The sequence below is a fragment of the Gastrolobium bilobum genome, unplaced genomic scaffold, assembly GCF_033153095.1.
Source record: "Gastrolobium bilobum isolate Gb01-03AN ecotype WA unplaced genomic scaffold, APGP_CSIRO_Gbil_v1 utg23163, whole genome shotgun sequence".
Classification (NCBI taxonomy): Eukaryota; Viridiplantae; Streptophyta; class Magnoliopsida; order Fabales; family Fabaceae; genus Gastrolobium; species Gastrolobium bilobum.
Window position 1 is genome coordinate 70,875 of NW_026899959.1, and position 18,879 is coordinate 89,753.

At 33.8% G+C, this 18,879-nt stretch overlaps 2 protein-coding genes across 3 annotated transcripts in view; both read left to right on the forward strand.

Annotated features, from left to right (window-relative positions):
• The window catches only part of LOC133294391 (protein transport protein SEC23 C), a 29,078-nt gene extending 24,050 nt beyond the window's left edge, over positions 1-5,028 (forward strand). For both annotated transcript variants that reach the window (XM_061493043.1, XM_061493042.1), the window contains exons 11-12: positions 3,418-3,522; positions 4,737-5,028. In XM_061493043.1, coding sequence (XP_061349027.1) covers positions 3,418-3,522; positions 4,737-4,877 — 246 coding nt within the window. In that variant the 3' untranslated portion in view covers positions 4,878-5,028. The remainder of the gene's footprint in view (positions 1-3,417; positions 3,523-4,736) is intronic.
• A 7,718-nt stretch (positions 5,029-12,746) lies between these two features.
• Positions 12,747-15,841, forward strand: LOC133294394 (protein FAR1-RELATED SEQUENCE 5-like). Its single transcript, XM_061493046.1, has 3 exons — positions 12,747-12,782; positions 13,331-13,755; positions 15,606-15,841. Coding segments are annotated over exons 1-3 (630 nt in total). The 5' UTR covers positions 12,747-12,781; the 3' UTR covers positions 15,810-15,841.
• Positions 15,842-18,879: the final 3,038 nt, after the last annotated feature.

Below are 18,879 nucleotides of genomic sequence, written 5' to 3' on the forward strand. Positions count from 1 at the left end.
GATGACCAAATCTGAAACGGAAGAATTTTTTTTTCGTGAACAGTACCTGTACGGACGGGTGAACAGTGCCTGTACGGACGTGATGAACGGTGTTTTGTACGGACGGTGAACAGTGCAATCGTACGGACGGTGAATAGTGCAAACTGTACGGACGAGATGAACAGTATTTTTTTTATTTTTTTTTAAAACCGTGTGAACAGTGTAGAACTAAGCCGGAGGGATGCACGACGTTAGAAGAAGGAGAGAACGCCTAAGCAGTGGGCTTAGGGTTTTAGCGGAAGCGAAAATTCCCAGAACAAAGAGCTCTGATACCAACTTGAATATAAAATAATATGTTGTGTATTGATCTAATTCAGAGAGTTACAATATATAGAGACCCTAATGGACTTAAGTGAAAGGCCCAGACCTAATACAATCAGAATATTTACGGATAGGAAGTAATCTAATCATATCTATTCATATCTAATCATATCTAATCACATCTAATCATTTCTAATCACATCTAATATATTCTAACAGATCCAAACAATAGACTATTACCAAATCAAGGAGAATCATATTTAGATGGGAAGCTAAGTTACCATACACTAAGCAGACATTTGATTTCTTTCGTGATTAGTGTAGCGAGCCAATTCATGCAATTATCGTGTGTTAGATCATTAGAATGTTGTGGTATGAATCTTTCAATATAATAAAAATGCTGAGTCAAGGATTGTTGTATGAAGACAAGGGGTAGCATTTAAGTCGTGGTATATCTAACGTTGATTGGGCTAGCTGGCTTATTGATAGGAGATACTTCATGATTTTATGTCTTTATTGGTAATAATCTTAATCATGGAAAAGCAAGAAGCAGTTACTGAGTGCCTGTTTGGCACAACTTTTTTTTTTAACTTAAAAAGTTAGTTTTAAGCTAAAACTAAAAATAAGAGCTTAAAAAATAAAGCTAATTTTTTTTTTTAGCCAATTAGTTACTTTAGAGCTCAAGCTAAAAATAAATTGTTTGGTAAAATAACTTCCATGAGCTCTGTTTCTAATTAAAATTACTATAAAAGGTATGTAATTAGAAACCTTTATATTATTTAGATAAACACAAACATGATAAGAAATAAAAGACAAATTTATCTTAATAAATTTCTATGGATGCATCAAATCAAAGTAACATTCATGGGGCCTTGCCCCTTTATTGTACCCAAAAAAAAAAAAAAAAGTAACATTCATGATTCTTCCGCTTCTAACTGTCAAAGGCTTCATGCATGATGAACTTAATTCCTAACTACCCTTTCTACCCTTGCATTCTGTTACACGCATCCTTTTCTCCTACAACCATCTCATCCTCACCTCTAACAACACTCTTGTGCTTGTAATACTTCTCCAGCATCAGTACAAAATGCAGTGTTGCCTTGCGGCAATTTTCAGTGCTTAAACCTGCAGCCTCTCTTTATTGTCTGTCTTTCTCTAACTCTATTCAAGAATATAATTTTCTTTCTTTTACATTATTAAGCACCATAACCTATTCTTTGGCACATTGAACCCTCCACAGTTTTTTTGTTAAATACAAATTATAACATAATATACATGTTTAGATGAAAATAAACCAGACAAAAAAAAGTCTTTCCTTGTGCGGAAGTAAGGAGATGAACCAATGGTTACTAGCGTGCAAAATCTCCTCTTGGGGCAAACACTCTTATTGACATTCTCAGCTTTTTGGAGGGGAGGATATCAAATGATTTGTCATTCGGGTAGAGGGTAAAATGTGCAAATACAAATCTAGAATAAGGAGATAATTGGGAAACAAATATGAGGACTTTGAAAAAGCTGACATACATATTAAAAAACTAATTATTACCTTTTTTATTAATTAAAAAAAAACTCTTATTATGATAATAGCTTCTATAAAAATATGTTTGACTAAATTTCTTTTTTTTAAGAAGAGAAGCTAAACAAAAGACCCGCCAAACGGGTACTTAGTGAGTTATAGTTTGGAAACATAGATCATATGAAACTACACTATGATAATCAAACTACTTTACACATTGCATCAAATTTGGTCATCCATGAGAGGAACCAAGCATATAGATTGTACGTCACTTTATCAGGGAAAAAGTTCTTTCTAAAGAAATTGTCATTGAATTTGTTTTCTTCTTTTCAGCTAACTGTATCCTCACAAAGTCATTGTGGGGTCCTCTAATATATTTCATATGTGACAAGCTTGGTGCATATGATCTATATGTTTCAGCTTAAGGGGGAGGGTTGAATAATATCTTCTAATTAGGGAAGTTGATCCTATTTATTTGGTTTTATTTTGTAATTAATATGCAAGGGTAAAATTGCATACAAGGATTGTTTTCACTCCACTCTCGCTATTCGGGGTTTAATAGGGAGTGAATATTTTTATATTTTGTAATTAATTAGATTTGATTTGATTTGTATTTTCCTTGTTATTAGTGAGCTAATTCCTATATATAAATAAGGGGGCTATGAGGAATTTTCAAGCCTTTCACAAAAATCTGTTTGAACAGATACTATTTCAAAATTTCTATCTCAGTTGGCGGCATTTTAGCGCCCAACATTAAGAACCGTAAAGCATCGTTTGTTTTATGTTTGTGTTTTCCTTTGAGCTTGAGAGGTAAATGTCACTCCCAAAATAACATCGATTTCACAAAATTATATAAATTTTGAACTACTAAAGCACTGCCATAGTCCACATCTGAAAGCAAATATAACTTAAGCATTTGAAGATTTAGGGCCTAATTAAGTTCCCAAGTTGGAAATCCATGGTATGGCATGTGCCAAACCAACTAGATAATTGGGTTTGGTTGTTGGATATCTTTCCTAGGTCTTTGTAGGTTTCTATTGATGTCCTCAAAGGTCATAATGGCTGTTGAAATTATAGGGATTTAGGAAGAGAAGTAGGAAAAGAGAGAATAGAGACTTTGAATTTGTGTAGAATGATGTGTTACAAAAGACAAAGCATTAAGATCTTTTTATACTAATAGAAGACTCCTAATACAAATACTTGAAAAAAGGGAATTTTGTATAATTTGAATTGTGTATAATACAAACAAGAGGTTACAATATATAGAAGCCTAATGGGCTTAAAGGAATAAACCCAAATACTAAAACGGAAAGAAATCCTAAGAAGAAAAAGGAAATAAATAATTACAATATCAAATACAGATAATTCTAATCTAATATTTACAACACAAATCATAAGATGTAAAGAAATATGGAAATTATTCCTAAGAGATTATCTACGATCAATAAACTATTCTAACTCTAATATATAACCAAGATATTATTAGATATTTTCTAGATACAGATATGCTAACAATGGTTAAAACTGCATCAATAATGCTCTTATCTTCACATTGTCATCGCCTATTTAATTTATTTAAATAGAGTCGCTATAATTTGCAGGCATTTGCTCAGTTGCTACAAGCTCCTCACGATGATGCAGATTTAATAATGAAGGAGAGGTTTCCTGTACCTCGCCTGGTTGTTTGTGATCAGCATGGCTCCCAGGTTACCCTATTTTCTTTCTTTCCAGTAAACTTGTTAAAAAAGAGGTGGGAACGAGAGACATTCGGAGAATATACATGTCTATACTACACAATAGAGACTAGATAATATAATCAAAAAAGTAAAATGCAGATGTCATAGTTATCCTAGTTACCATAATTACATGATTTACATTGAACCTAAACACTATTTACATGGTTTCAAATAGAACTTATGGTAACACAATGTGGCACAGAAATGGCTTGCTTTGCACTTGTTTATGCATTTCTACTAACCAATTACCATCCTATTTAGAGAAAATGGTAATGGTGTTGTACTAGCGGCTCATATGTTTCTTTCGCTCAGAAAATTCTATAGGTGAAGAAACATATAAACTGCAAATTCTTGTATTTTTCATATGAACAATCAAACATCACCCACCCGTTCAGATGTGAGTGATGTGGATGAGTTTCTGTTTGCTGTTCTGAAACAAGCCGAAGTTCATTTTCTATTTCTCTATTATCTGTCACACTGACTCAGGTCTATATGTACCTTATCTATTTCTTTTGGTTAGTTGTGTGTGATCTTCTGGGAAAGGAATGATAGCACATGTTAAAAATTCAATTTAAAATTCTTATGTGCATTTACAAATAAAATTCTGAAGCTATTTCCTTGATATCAAATTGTCAATTAACTTGCTTTTCAAACGGAATAAGGCTAGCCTAAGAATCAATTTAGATGAGTAGAAGAAAAATCAACAAGGAAAAGTGGTTTAGCTCATTGAATATCAGGTATAGAAATTGTAGTGGAAGCGATGGTTTTAGCATTGTAGTGGTTATGTATATCAATGTCCGATTAATAAAGATTCCTTGGAAATCAAAGAAAGGAAAAAGATCAAATGCTACTCGGTCATTAATGGCACCTCAATTATGATAGTTCTGAGTTGGTTGATGTTTTATCACATTTCTAGAGATAAAAACTAGAGCTTTGTGGGTTGCAATAGTTAGTGTCATCATTCATGGGTGCCAACGGCTTCTCCCAGGGAAGGCTGAGTGGTGGCGCTGATCATTTTATTCGCTGATGATCTTGGAATAGAATAGCTATAAATTTAATTGTAGTTCGTATGCTTCAACTGGTTTTATGCATATCAGTATTTTTGCATTCCGTGACTTTCTCTATTTGTGTTTTTTTGGTAATCTAAGATGTTTGACGATCATGTACATGTTAATAATGTGCAGGCTCGATTTCTACTAGCAAAGTTAAATCCTTCTGCTACTTATAACACGGAAAGTTCTCTTCCTGGAGGGGATATTATCTTTACAGATGATGTTAGCTTCGAGGTCTTCCTGGATCATTTACAGAGATTAGTAGTTCAATAAAATTATAATGTGACCTGTTACTTCTATGTAAAATTTTCCTTGAGTTGCTTCTTGTACATTAATTTCCTTTTAGCATGCGGTCATAATTTCCAATTTAGTGCAAAATCTTGTAATTATTTGAAATTGTGAACTCTCCAATCAATGGCTTGAATATTACATCTCTGTTTTCTGTTTTCTTCACTGTAGCTAAATACACGAGTTTAAAGATTCTCTGGAATACAATATCTGTTCTATGTCGATGAGTTTCCGGAATTATTTAGTGAACAACTAACGACGTTGTCAAAGAGTCCTAAAGGATGTAACCAAAAAAAAAAAGAGTCCTAAAGGAAGTGTTGAATGATTCAATTTGATCGTAGTGGTAAGCGAATTGTACTATTAAGATGATTGAAGTTCAAAATATTAGAAAGGATAATTGTTTGGAGAAAGCCTTTCAGTCATAACAGTGTATGAATTAGTCTCACGTCAAAAACAAATAAATATAAAGATAAAATTCACAATTCCTAACCATAAAAAATTATTTTACGTAAAGTTCACATTTGTATGTTTGACCTTTTATTTTTAACCTTTATAAATCATTGTCAAATATAAAGGCTAAGCTTTTGACAAATGTTGCCTTAAAGAGTTACAAAAATGTGTTACGAATTATAGGCAGAGTAAATACCAAAAAAATAAATAAAAAAATAAAAAATATAGGCAGTGCTAGTATTGCCAATGGCTAGCAACGGCTGACGTTGCCTTAAACTTTACGCAATAGTTTTTTTTACTAATGTTAAAAACCTTTGCCATAGTTAAAATATATATTAGTAGTGTCTATGGAGTGTGAGAATCTTCACCAAAATTGGTAGTTGTTCATTATATGTGATGAGCAACAAGCCCTTCCAGGGGCATACGTTTAAAGTGATGATACTGCCATTAAGGGATATTCTACATTTGTATTGTTTATATCATAGAAGTATGTACGTTATAATTTAAATTGTGGAGCAAATGATCCCAAGTGATTTGATTAGTTAATTGAAACTAATAATGTTAGCAGTGGTATGGTTTCACTATTATTGGGAAGCTTTTATTTTAGGGAAAACTGTTTTGAATTTTAATAAAATGCACGTATTTTACTAGTCATGATAAGCTGTAAGGTGCATAAGGAGTCTACGTCTCAAACATGAGTAGTCAAAGTAAAGAGTGGGATTCTTAGTTTACCGGAAAAAAGAGAGTAGGATTCTTCAATCACCTGATCAATTTTCTTGAAAACAAAGTTGTGTATTTCAAATTATTAATGCGTGTTGCATATTATTTTATGGGATTTGATTTTCTCATGTTGCATGATAATTCAATTCTCATGTTGCGACTTATTTAATGGTGGATCCCATATTTATTAAAAAAAGAAAATGAAAAGAAAAATTTTGCACGCAAATCGAAAGGTCACTAACATGAGAGTTGAATTCTCATACAACATGAGAAAATGTTTCTTGTCTCTATTGGTGTCCTCTCATATTTTGGGGATTGATTTTAGATTTTTTTTTATGGTTGATTTTTTTTAAGGGAAAAAATTACTTTTATGCTACATGTGATAACTTTCTCTCCTACACACTCTTCGATAACTGTGACATCTTTTTTTTTTTTTCAGATGGTGGAACCCACAAATTTATCTCTATGATATGAGATAACTTATCTCTTTTAACATGAGATTAATAAACTTTTTTTAAAATATAATCTTCCTTTCTTAGTAGAAAATATTATATAAACTCCCTCTTCTTTGAAGCCTTTACAGTCATAAACTTTCTCTTTGACTGATTAATCAGAGAGGGTGGAGACCCAATCTTTTGAGTTTTTCTTTCATTTATCTCCTTCTCTCTTTTATTATGTATAGAATATCGCTAGAATCTCATGTGGCGTCATTTCTATTTTCTCGCTAGATTTTATTTGGTGTTCCTTTATACCATGAACTTGTATTATAAATGGATTGCTAGCCTTTTTTGTTTGTGTAACACCCCGTTCTAGAACCGGTTTGTTAACATCAAGTATGACATTAGGCGCAGTTACAATCACAACAATTGAATTAAAGTACGGATAAACTTTTTCATTTTTCCGTTAGTGAACGTTTATATTTAAAATCAAATCCATAATTAAAACAATTCCAATAGTTGTAATCATAACTTAAACGATGTGTGGAACACCTAACATAATTTTATTTAAACTATACGTTGCTACCCTAGTGTGCCAAGTAGTCCCCTTAGACCAACAAGGCTTATAAACTCATTTTTATTGTTATTAAACACTAAACATCTCCACTCTTTATTTATTTAAGAAATTCCTATACTACTTTTATGGTCCCCATCTTCCAATATGTTATAGAATTCTTCATTAGCTACGTGTGGGTTCAAACCGCGCTCAAATCAAAGATCTATAGCTCAAGTTATGCTAATTTTACTAAACTATGTTCATGTTATTTTCGAGATGAGCGTTTTAGCGCCCAACTTAGCGTTAAAACGCCCAGAGGCAGAAAATTTTGCCTTCTACAAGTCTTTAGAGCGTTTTGGCGCCCGACTTGCACGTTAAAACGCCCACTTGAGCGTTTTAGCGCCCGTTTTCACGTCAAAACGCTCTATGCTCATGAAATGGAGGAATAAGTGGTATCAGAGCAGAGCCTCACTTCCAGTACGGTGTGGTTCGAGGACGAACCAGGCGAAAGCTGGTGGGCATGTAACATCCCGAGCGCTGACGAGGGCGGGGAGTGATCGCCGGTGCGAAAGGGCATGGACAAGGAGCGGCTCCTATCAGGCTTCCAGCGGGGGGTTACATGAACGAATGAATCGAATCGATACCCGAAAGAGAGGGATTCCAAAGACTGTGCAGGTATGAGACTTCATAGTTTGGGATAGCTTATAAGAATTAATTGATACTACCTATACTAACAAGATGCATCTGCTTTTCGGTAGTCCAGAACGAAAGAAATCCACAGTTAAGCGTGCTTGACTTGGAGCAATTCTGGGATGAGTGACCTCCTGGGAAGTTTTTCCAGGAAGTGTGCGAGTGAGGATAAAGCATGCTGAAAAGTCTCGTGTTAGTGTGTGGGGATAGTCATTGATTCTTGAAGCGGCCATGCGTTAGAGTTTGGTGTTCATAGTTAGTGCGCACTAACATATTTTGTCAATCAAATTTTATCATAATAGTTTTTTGGCATGGATTAGGATCACATTGTTTACTATTGCTAACCCGTTAGTTCTATTATGGCTATCAACCCACTTTTATATGTAGTTTGTGGTTGTCAATTTATGAGCTTAAGCAATCTGTGAGGACAAGGCTAGAAAAATCTAACAGTTTGAAGTAAATATATAGGACCCTAAGAAATGATGGGTGAACAAGGAGAAACTAGATTTAGTTTGCATTTTTAATGCATGGTACTACTTTTTGTTCTTTATTAGAGTTTTTCAACTTTAATTCAACATAGTTGTTAATATGCTTTTGTCTTTGCCCAAGGTTTATAGGGTAAAAATTAGGAAGAATTATATTTTATGGGTTATATACTTCTTCTGTCACTGCAGATAGGAAAAAGTGCAGCAACACTTATTTTTATCAGGATATGCGTCCGGATCCTGATGTGTTTTTTTTTTTAGGTCAGGATCCGGACACGTATCCTAGTGTTAATAATTTTCTGCAACTTTTCTCATCAGTAACAAAAGGAGAAACGACAAACCCATATTTTATAAATGATTTTCATGCCAATCATGAAAAAGCATGATATTAAATCTAAGGCCGAAATACTTTGGTCTGTTATATTTTTTTTGTCTTTGCTGCCAGTCTTTTTTTATTTGAGTGTAGTGGATGGAAAATAACAATTTTCTTGTTTATTGCAATGCCTCTGCATTTGTACCTCTGGATCTTCTGATGCACGTATTTTAGTTATCTTATATTGTCAACTAAGTTAGGAGAGTTGAACAGTGATCTGGATAAATATTATACAAATACAAGGTCCAAACTAAAAGCTTTTATTATTAAGAAAGCTCATAGTCAAAGAAGGCTGCAAAGCCCATCTCTCCAAGCTGCACAATATTAGAGGCTATCACAGCAAGCAACACAATCTTAGAAGCTCGTGACAACCAGCAAGCTCCTCAATATTAAAGACTCCATGACAGCAAGCTCCTCAACATTTAATCATGGCAGCCATACTACTTTGGCACCAAGGAACCTTTGTCTTCACCATGAAGAAAGGCATCTTCCAAGCAGCACATCGTTCCACTATAAATACATGTATTAACCACAAGGTACATCTTCTTCTTCTACATAATAAAACCTGCTTGAACCGTAACTGACTTGAGCGTCGGAGTGTCTTGCAGGTACACCCCCATCTCGTTCCATAGAAGACATGTAAGAACCCGCACCGTTAATTAAGGTATTTAATTAATTAATTATGCAAAAATAGGAAATGATTCCATAATTGACCCTAATAATTATTTATGAGGCTTAATAATCATAATAAGTGATTAAGAATGCTGAAAGTCGCTTTTCGGAAGAAAAGTGCAGATACCGGTTCTGCTAGTCGGTATAAATGCGTGCCGAAAAAGTATCCCGGAAAATTAAAGTAAGTGCATGATAATTACTAGAATAATATGTAGGACTTGTAAAACGAGTTTCAAGTCCAACTAATGAGAAATGGTGCTAGAAACCGGTACTGGCTTTGAAAAGCGCGTACCGGAAAGGTACTCAGAAAAATATAAGAAAAATATGATAAATCTTAGAAAATTATGTAGTTTCATAATCCAAAGTTTGGGATTAAAATCCTAAGCATAGCAATTAAAGTTAATACTGTGTGCTTAAGTGAGTTTTGGCTATAAATACACTTACTAAGGGCACATTGCCCTAGATACCAGAATTCCTGCATGAGAAGAGGCTGACCAGCTGCTTGAGCACTGTTCCATTAGCCTCCTTCACCTTCTCTTGAGCCAAGTTGGGACCTTTGAGCATTGATCCTTCTCTTTTCTTCTTGTAAACACTTGAGAGCATCATTGTTGAGTGAAAGGAGAGCCTTTTGGTGAGTGTCCAGCTGCTGTGAGAGGTGTGAGAGAGCTGTGTTTTCTGTTCTTGAGGGGTGTGACCTTTTGTTGGCATTTTGATGCTCAAAGATGCCTTCTTGTTGAGTGAAAGACCTGCCTTCTTGTTCATTTTCGTGCATCTTCCTTGAGTCAGACTTGAGGGGCTGTGTTGAGCTCCAAGAGCATCTCAATTCTGAGTTTTGAACCTTGGTATGTTGTACCAACCTTTAACTTGAGTTTTAAGGCTTAAAAATGGAAGTTTGATGCATGTTAAGGTTAAAAAATGATAACTTGTTGTTGGGTAAGGCTTAACACACCTAGAAATGCATGATTAGGTGTATAAAATCGGTAAAAAGGGAACCTTTAAGGGATATCTTCACAAAAATGCAGAAACTGCATTCTGTCGTGAAATATCCGGATATTTGTCGAACAGATATCCGGATATTGGATATCTGGATATGTGAATCTATATATCCGGATATTGCATATCCGGATATGGACAGTGAGATATCCGGATATTGCATATCCGGATATGGTCCCGAGGAATATCCGGATATTCTGGGATTTCGCAGAACAGTAGTTGTGCTGTGTGTACAGTAGCCTATTGGGGGTTTGTGGACCCTAGTTTGATGAAGTTGAACTTCTGTATGTATTGGTCTAAGTCAGAATCATGGGATTAAGGACTTGTGGCTTTGTTAGAAGCTTTAAGACTTGAAAACATAATGAAAAGGCGTTGTCTTTAATTTGTATGCATGTGGTACATGTTATTGATTTATATTTGGTCCATATCAAATTGTGATCTGCTGTAATTGGACTTTGAGCTTGTGGCATTGGATAGCTAGCTTAGAGGTAAGCTTTCGTGTCCTCGGTTTAGCCATGTTGTGGTTCCACTATGTCCCATGGGGATATGGTTATATGCATGCTGTGTTACATGCTATTGATGTTTTAGAAATGCTGTTGAGCTATTATATGTTAGTGCCTTGTTGATATGCATGGAGGTGTTCCACCTATACGGTAAGCCTGAGTATGTAGAACATACAAGAGGGTAAGACTGTGGGTGAGGTGCAAGCGGTGTTCTTGTACTACATGTAGGGAATAGACGTATTCCTACATTTCTCTGGCCAGTAGATAGTGATTACACACATGCCATAGATATCTGTTGCACTACATAGTTTTGGAACTGATAATGATATAAATGCTTTTTGAACTTATATTGCACATGTAGGTGAGCTTGGGGTGGAAGATCCTTGAGGACCCCTTGTCTTACTGAGATTTCTAGTTTAGAGATCTCACCCCACGTTTGGGGAATGCTTATTTCAGGGTCAGGTAATGTTGAGACCTTAGGCGGCAGGAGGCCGGAGCTGAGTTAGATTGCTGTTATATTATACTGCCATGATTGGATGCTGGATTTGCATGCTGCTTTTATGCTTATAGCTTCAGTTTATGTTTTGGAGTTTTATGTTGAGACTTGTTGTTTACTATGTTTATTTGGCGAGCATGGGGATTGTCCATGACACATAGTATTATTATGTCTTGATTATGTCTTGAGTCTTTTGGAGTTGTGATAATGTATCAGGATATTGTCCGGATTACTTGATGGAATGCCGTGATTTAGATACACACTTTATCTATATATTGAGGTATTTCAGTAGATGTCTTATTGCAATTTACATACAGGCGATATTTTATGAAATTGATTAAGTAATGAAGTTGGTAATTGATAATGACGTCATAATTGAAAAGAAAAAGAATATTCCGCATTTTTAATTAAGCACCGCTTAATACGATGTAATGTTAATATTCCGAGTATACACGGGGTGTTACAAGACCCATGTGATGAAGCAACCCAACTGCGAGATGCTCCGACCCAAGACGGTTCCAGGCTGTGTAGAAAAAAATCACCTGATCGGCCGAGTTGTAAAAACCTGTTCCGATCACACAGTTAGGTCATTTTTCCCTTTGTTCTATCATATTTTCCTAACAAGTGATTATTAATATTTTTTGGGTGTTTATGTTTGCCATCGTCTATTGTGTGTGTCTAGGTTTGCCTTCGTCTAGGATTTATTTAATAGAAAAATATTTCTGCATATAAGTTATTTGCATTTACTTCCAAAACGACGCGTTTTGAAATTGAAAAATTAGAAAATTATAATTATAAAGACTATAATAACTATGAAATAAATTAAAATTACAAAAATATCATGATTTTCGCCTCAAAACGACGTCGTATTGGGCTTACTGCAGATAACTTATCTGAAAAAATGAACCAATGCAATTTATAACAGATTTAAATTAATATGCACATAGCTTACCAAAAAAAAAAATTTAAAATGCACATTAGTTTAAATGATTGTAAATTGATATCCAATAATATTTTGATACACTAATATATTAATTTAAGAGAAAAAGAGTTATTAAATAATAATATGTCAAGCCGATGTCAATACTGCTTTGTACTAATAGTAAATATCAATTGAACTCACTATAATATTACATTAACAATTTTTATGTATGACCAAAACTTCATTATTTATATAACAGGTAAGTATTTAAGAAGTATTTTAATTATAAGACATGAATATTTTATATCAGTATAGATTATATTTTCAACTTTAGTCCTTCATTTTATTTATATTTAATGGTTTTAATTTATCAAATATGTAAACCTAAAAATTTATTACCTATAAGTTGTTGATCATGCTTTAATTACACATTTAGATGTATTGGGCTTAGTGGTAGAATTGGAACAGTATCTTAGGTGAGGCCCAGGCCCATCATGCCCTTACAAATGCCTTGTTTAAGCCATTGTTTCCCTTCTTCATAGTTCTCTCATGCCATTGTTTCATTTTCACACCCAATTGCTATTTCCTTGCAAGTAAGTTTACTCAATTCAAGTTCACTGCCTTTGAAATTGCACAATTTATTTTTTACTTTTTTTCCATTTATTTTTTGTTATATATGATTTCAAAATAAATAAATAAATTATTTTACTGGAAAATCCTGACTCAAGTAGGATTTAATATTCGGAGGAAATTGTATTATACGAAATGGGTCATGCGTGATTTTGTAATGTGGGTTTAAAATATGACTAATTGTTAGGGCTTGTTGAGATTCTGAGATTTTGGGATTCATTGTCTTTCTTCTTTTTCTTGTTGAAGATAGGTCCAATTTAGTTTAGGGTTACAAATTAAAAATAATTGTTAGAAATGTACTTGTCTAATTGTGGTTATTCTTTTGTGAATTAAGTAAATTGCTGTTTTCCTCTTCCTTTTCCTTTCCATAGTATTGAATGGAAACTAGTATTATTCTTCACTGATTAAATAATAATAATTTTTTTAATTTATTCATGTAAGATTTTTTGTATATAAACTCAAGATGTAATAATTTCATTGCATAATAATTTGTTTACTGTTGTCTGGTTAGTGGATTTGGAAGCTGTAGCAGAAACTGTTGAAGGTTCTGCTAGGAAAATATCAGCAGTGTGTGAAGGAAGTTCAATTTTGGAACCGTGTGTTGGTATGGAGTTTGAGTCTGAAGATTCTGCCAAGCATTTTTATGATGAATATGCAAGACGGGAAGGGTTCATTGTTCGCCTTGATCGCTGTCATCGTTCCGAGGTTGACAATAGGATCACTTCGCGCCGTTTTTCATGTAATAAGCAAGGTTTTTATGTGAGAGGTAGAAATGGAGCCAGGCTTGTTCATAAACCTCGAGCTAGCATAAGAGAAGGCTGTGAAGCAATGTTGTTGATTAAAGTTAATAAATGTGGAAAGTGGGTTGTTACTAAATTTGTAAAAGAGCATAGTCATCCGCTACATGCTTCTAGTTCTCCATCTTATACAATGATGGTGAGTTTGATCTTCTTCAATTCTTTACATTGAATAGCTAATCCTCTATCTGTTGATAATATTTAAGATTTTTAAAACTGAATAAAGTTGAGTTTCATATTTTACTTTAATCTATTGCAAATCATAGCCAGAAATGTCACTTAAAGTAGTTATTCTAGTTGGAACACCTTTAACTTGTGAAGTGATAATCTGTAATCTCAAATATTTATTGATCCAGTTGATTTTTTCTTTTCTTTTTTGGTGAACTATCCAGTTGATTTTTTCTATTAGACTTTATTATTTACCTTGTTGCGAAAATTTGACTCTTTTGGTTTGGCATTATATGACTATAATATGCTTTATTTAGAGCGCGCTTGGATAAGTTTTTTTTTTTTTTAAGATACTCTCTTTTATGATATGGGTTTTGCTTATAGAAATTTTCTTCAAAAAGTACTTTTTCTAGCTTCTAAGAAAGTATTTAAACTTTTTTTTTGGATTTTTGCTTTTTTTCAAAAACCTTTATCAAATTATCATACAAATTTTCAGACATACTTTTTGATTAAACAAGTAATTTTTTTCTAAGAAAAAACTTAAAAAACGGGACCTTATGATGTTTAAAGATCACAGATTTGTTGCTCTTTCTAGGAAGGTAAAATCATTTGTAACTTTTAGTTCCATTTTCCATATTTTAGGCAGCACGTAGTCTTAGATGACTATTATATTCAACCAGTAGTAGAGTTGCGCGTGTTTCTTTATGTCGTAATGGAAAATGTTGTTATTTCTTGATTCCTGTATTTAAAGATTGTTATATTTTTTTTCAGTATCCTATAACTTATTTATATTGAAAACCACTGACGCATGCTCATTCCTATTGTGAAATATATTCCTTTCATTTGATAATATCAAGAAGGCTGACAATATTAATGAAGTACAACATAGAAAATTCACATCTTAGCTGGTCATTAGTTTTGATTTTTAAGACTTCTCTCATCCTAATTCCATGATTCTGCACAGCATTGACTTGGACTTTCCCTAGTTTACCATAGTCATCTTAGACATCTCTTTCTCAAGAAGTTTCGAAAGTGAAAATCAGGGAATGAATGAAAGGATTTTAGGAAAATTTATTTCCCGATTGATGGTTACACACACAGAGTAAAGCAGGAGTGCTATAGTCTACTAGTTTTTATGGAAGCTACTAGTTATTTTCTGGTTCCCTGTGTAGATTGTTATAATTATTCTTTCCTCCCACTTGGTTACATTTAGTCCTTTCTTTGGGTCCCATTTTTTTTATTATGTCCAAACATGTTCTAAGGCTATACTTTTAGTATATATTATAGGATTTCTTCACAACAGTGGTAAGACTGGCCACAGATTCGAGTATAGGAAACAATCTCTTTGCAAAATGCAAGGGTAATACTGTGTACAATCAACCCTCGTCCCTACCTTCGCAAGTTAGGGAGTTCCGTGCACCAGGTTTGCCCTATAGGATTTCTTCAACGGTCTTGTGCCGCATTAGGAAATTAGTGACAATGGGAAACATTTCCTTATCAGAGATCAGGCCCGAGTAATAGTGGAAGTATAGTTACTCAAAATTACCATTTGCATTGAGTGTAAACTGCACACAATGGTTGAAATGTTCTTCTCATAGCAACTTCACATAAACCTTCCTTTTCATTTCAAACGCATGGGACACCCTTCCAATTATGAATATTGTCTACATGGTGAGCTTTTTAGAAGGGTTTTACTTTTACATCACGAGACAAACATTTGTATGATTGTATCAACATTTTGTATCAACAATTCTTTTATCAGCATTTTGAATTCATGCATTTATGAAATCTTAATAAAACTTTTTTTTCACTAACTTCTAGGATTCAAAGGATAGGAAGATCCAACAACTCACCAAGGAACTTCAGCATCGAGATCTACAATGTCAACAATATCGCAGGCTGCTACTTTCTCTTCTGGAAACTGTTGATGAGCAAACAGAACTTTTATCAAGAAAAGTTGAACTTGTTGTTAACCGTGTAAAACAACTAGAGAATGAAGAGCAAAAACCTTTGGACACTCACTAAATTCCACTCAGGTTTTGTTAGAAAGCAAATTCTTTTTCTTCATGTTTTTAATATTAACTTGGTTCAAATGCAAAGATTTGTTAAACAATACAGAGCAGCTTTTTTTTTTGGTGGGGTGGGGGGTGGGGGTGGGTATTGTTTTGCCAAAAGTCTTTTGTGCAAACCTAATATGATAGCCAGATTCATTATTAGTTAAAAAATAGGGGTAAATGTACTAAAAATAAAATAAAAATAAAAATAGAGGTAAACCTGCTGTAAAGTAGATCTCTTTTGGATTGAATTCTCTCATGTCTAATTTGACATGATCAGTTCATGTGAGAGACATTCGACTGTCTATAGACAGATCAACGGTTATCCTTTCCCTACTCTTTATCCTAATGCTTTCATCACCTGTTGATTTGACTCTAAACAAATGTGGTGGCCACATATGCCTTGGTCATGTTAAACTAGAATCCATTCCAGATGTCTTTTGGTTGATAGCACGTTTTTATTTTCTGCTAATAATTGATCAATCACTCCTTAGTCGGGATGGATGGATAGCTCAAAATGTTGGCTGTCCTGGGTAGGAGTTGCAAGTTTGACATTCTCGAGTCTATTCAAGTGGGTCGGACAATAAAATACCTGTATTTTTATATGGGGTTGTGAAAAAGATTAGCTTGACTCTTATATACTGCATATAAATTCACCATTCTTAACAAGTTGGTTCTTTCTCACTTCTCATTTATTTTTCACTTATATATTTCCATAACCTTTGAAAGTTCATATATAAAATATCAACCATTCAATACTATGTAGTTCAAATGTGAAAATAATAAATACTCAATTACACATTGGAATACTAGTTAAAATATCAACCATTTAAAAGTTCATATAATTTCTTCATTACACATTCATCCACACTCAATACTCATAAAACATCAAAGTCCAAACTTATGTAGTTCAAATGTGAAAATACAATAGCATCAATAAATGTACTTTTTCTCAATTCTTTTTGTGAAACATTTAATCAATCTACTTGGAAGGACCTTCTTAAGTTGCTTGCCAAGAAGATTGACAGTGTTTTCAGCCATCACATAAATGGGAAACTGAATTATCCCAAATACAGTGACAGGGAAAAAAGCAGCACTGTATATCAAAGTTGATGTCCAGTTCTTCCATTCCAATCTAATGGTAAGCAAAATGGTTGCACTGAATGCTAGCATTGTTGTCATCAAAGAGAAGAACAATAAAGCAAACCCCAGATTCAGTTTTCTTGGTAGAGACTTGTGAAAATCCCATAGCTCACATGGGGAAGTGAGAATAGAAAGGAACATGACAACTGAAGCTAGTGAAGTAGCAAGGGCCACAATGTCCATGTTAGTGAAAAAGAGAAAAACAGGAGAACGAAGGAACACAGGGGTACCTCCTTCAGTTCCACCTGGAATGGTGTAAGCTGCAGCAAACACAACAGTGGCAACAAGAACAGCAACAGTGGAACATGATTGAGCTGTTTCCTTTAACCATTTCTGTGCATTTTCAAGCATTTCTTGATGCTCAATGTCCAATACATCTCCTGCTGTTTGACCATCTTTGTCACAATGCATATGGTAGTGATGAGGAACTATTTTTCTCACTCGCTGGACACAATCAAATAGTTATTTCAGGTCATTGCAAGGACATATACATACTACAACAATTTATTTTTTACATGCATATTCAATGTTTCGTAACCTTTCATTCTCAGAATGAGCAAGAAGGAACTAATGGTGTGTATGATATCATTCTCAATTTTTTTTTTTTTTTTTTTAACTTTTAGTCTGAGAAATAAAAATGGTTAAAAGTTGTGTTTGATAAAACTGGTTTAATTATTTGTTTTAAAGGATGAGAGAGGATACTTCACGAATCATTATTTAAGGGTTAATTATCTACTTACATCATACCAACGCAGCTCATCTTGAAGTTGGAAAGCCACTCCTGCTAAGTGTCCTCCTTTGTAATAATCCATCCTTGCAACTTGGTGCAATATAGTACGACCTTCCTTTGTGATCCTTGGAACCAATGATTTAAGTGCTTTTTTTCTCTTTATGATCCTAAATATTTCATTCTGGCGGTGCTTGATTGCCATGTGCAATATGTTCTGCTCATCCTTACTAACATGAGAAATAGCCTCTGGATTCACATCAAGAATTTTCTCAACAATTCCAGTGCTAGCTGCTATGAGTAATGGTGTGTAATTATATTTGAGGGATTCTTCAAAGCTCTCTTGCTTCTCTTGCCTCTTGGATTCAATTTGCTTTCTCCTTTTGGCCACATTGAAAGGAAGAGGTGGCATTGCTATCAATGTCTTTTTATAATCATTATAAGATATTTGCCATGATAAATCATATTGCACTAAAATATCTGCTAGACACTCTGCTAATCTATGCTTCTTTTTTTGCTGCCAAATTTGATCAATTCCTTCAAACTCTGCAATTAAAGTTGGTCAAGTATAAGATTCATAAAAAAGGAATAAATGGTACAATATCAACGGAGGTAGATAATATTGATGCAAAAAGTATAAGATTCCTTTAAAAGTAAGTTATTAATTAGAATAAATAAAATTTCTAGGTATATGAAACATTGATGCAAAATATGAAATGAAAACATGAATGGGGTGAATGGTTATAAATTAACAATGGTATAAGGTAGATAATATCAACGGAGAAAATTAACAGGATTAATCGGATAATATATAAAAAAACATGCAGACAGCTAAAACTAACGGCAACATTGCACAGCATTTCCAAGTTAACAACGTTGCAAGCTAAATAATATCAAATGGAGACAACTAAATTAGCTTATATAGAATTATCCAAAAAAAAAAAAATGAACTTATATAGTTCGCACCTTTTGCAAAGCGTTTCCAAAAACCATAGTTGATCTTTGAAATAACTGCAATTTGTGAATTTTTTTCCAAATAGTTAGAGACATAATACATACACACACATATGCTAGCGTGAAAAAATAAAATAAAAAAACGTTTTGCATGAGTACCTGATTTGGGGAGTATCCTTTCCTCCATTTTACCACTTTCTAAATCTCTCTTATGTTT

What these genes read in the sequence shown, in the direction of transcription:
- LOC133294394 (XM_061493046.1), top strand. An exon ending in CTCCATCTTATACAATGATG is followed by an intron (nt 13,756 to 15,605) that starts GTGAGTTTGATC and finishes ACTAACTTCTAG; the next exon opens with GATTCAAAGGATAGGAAGAT.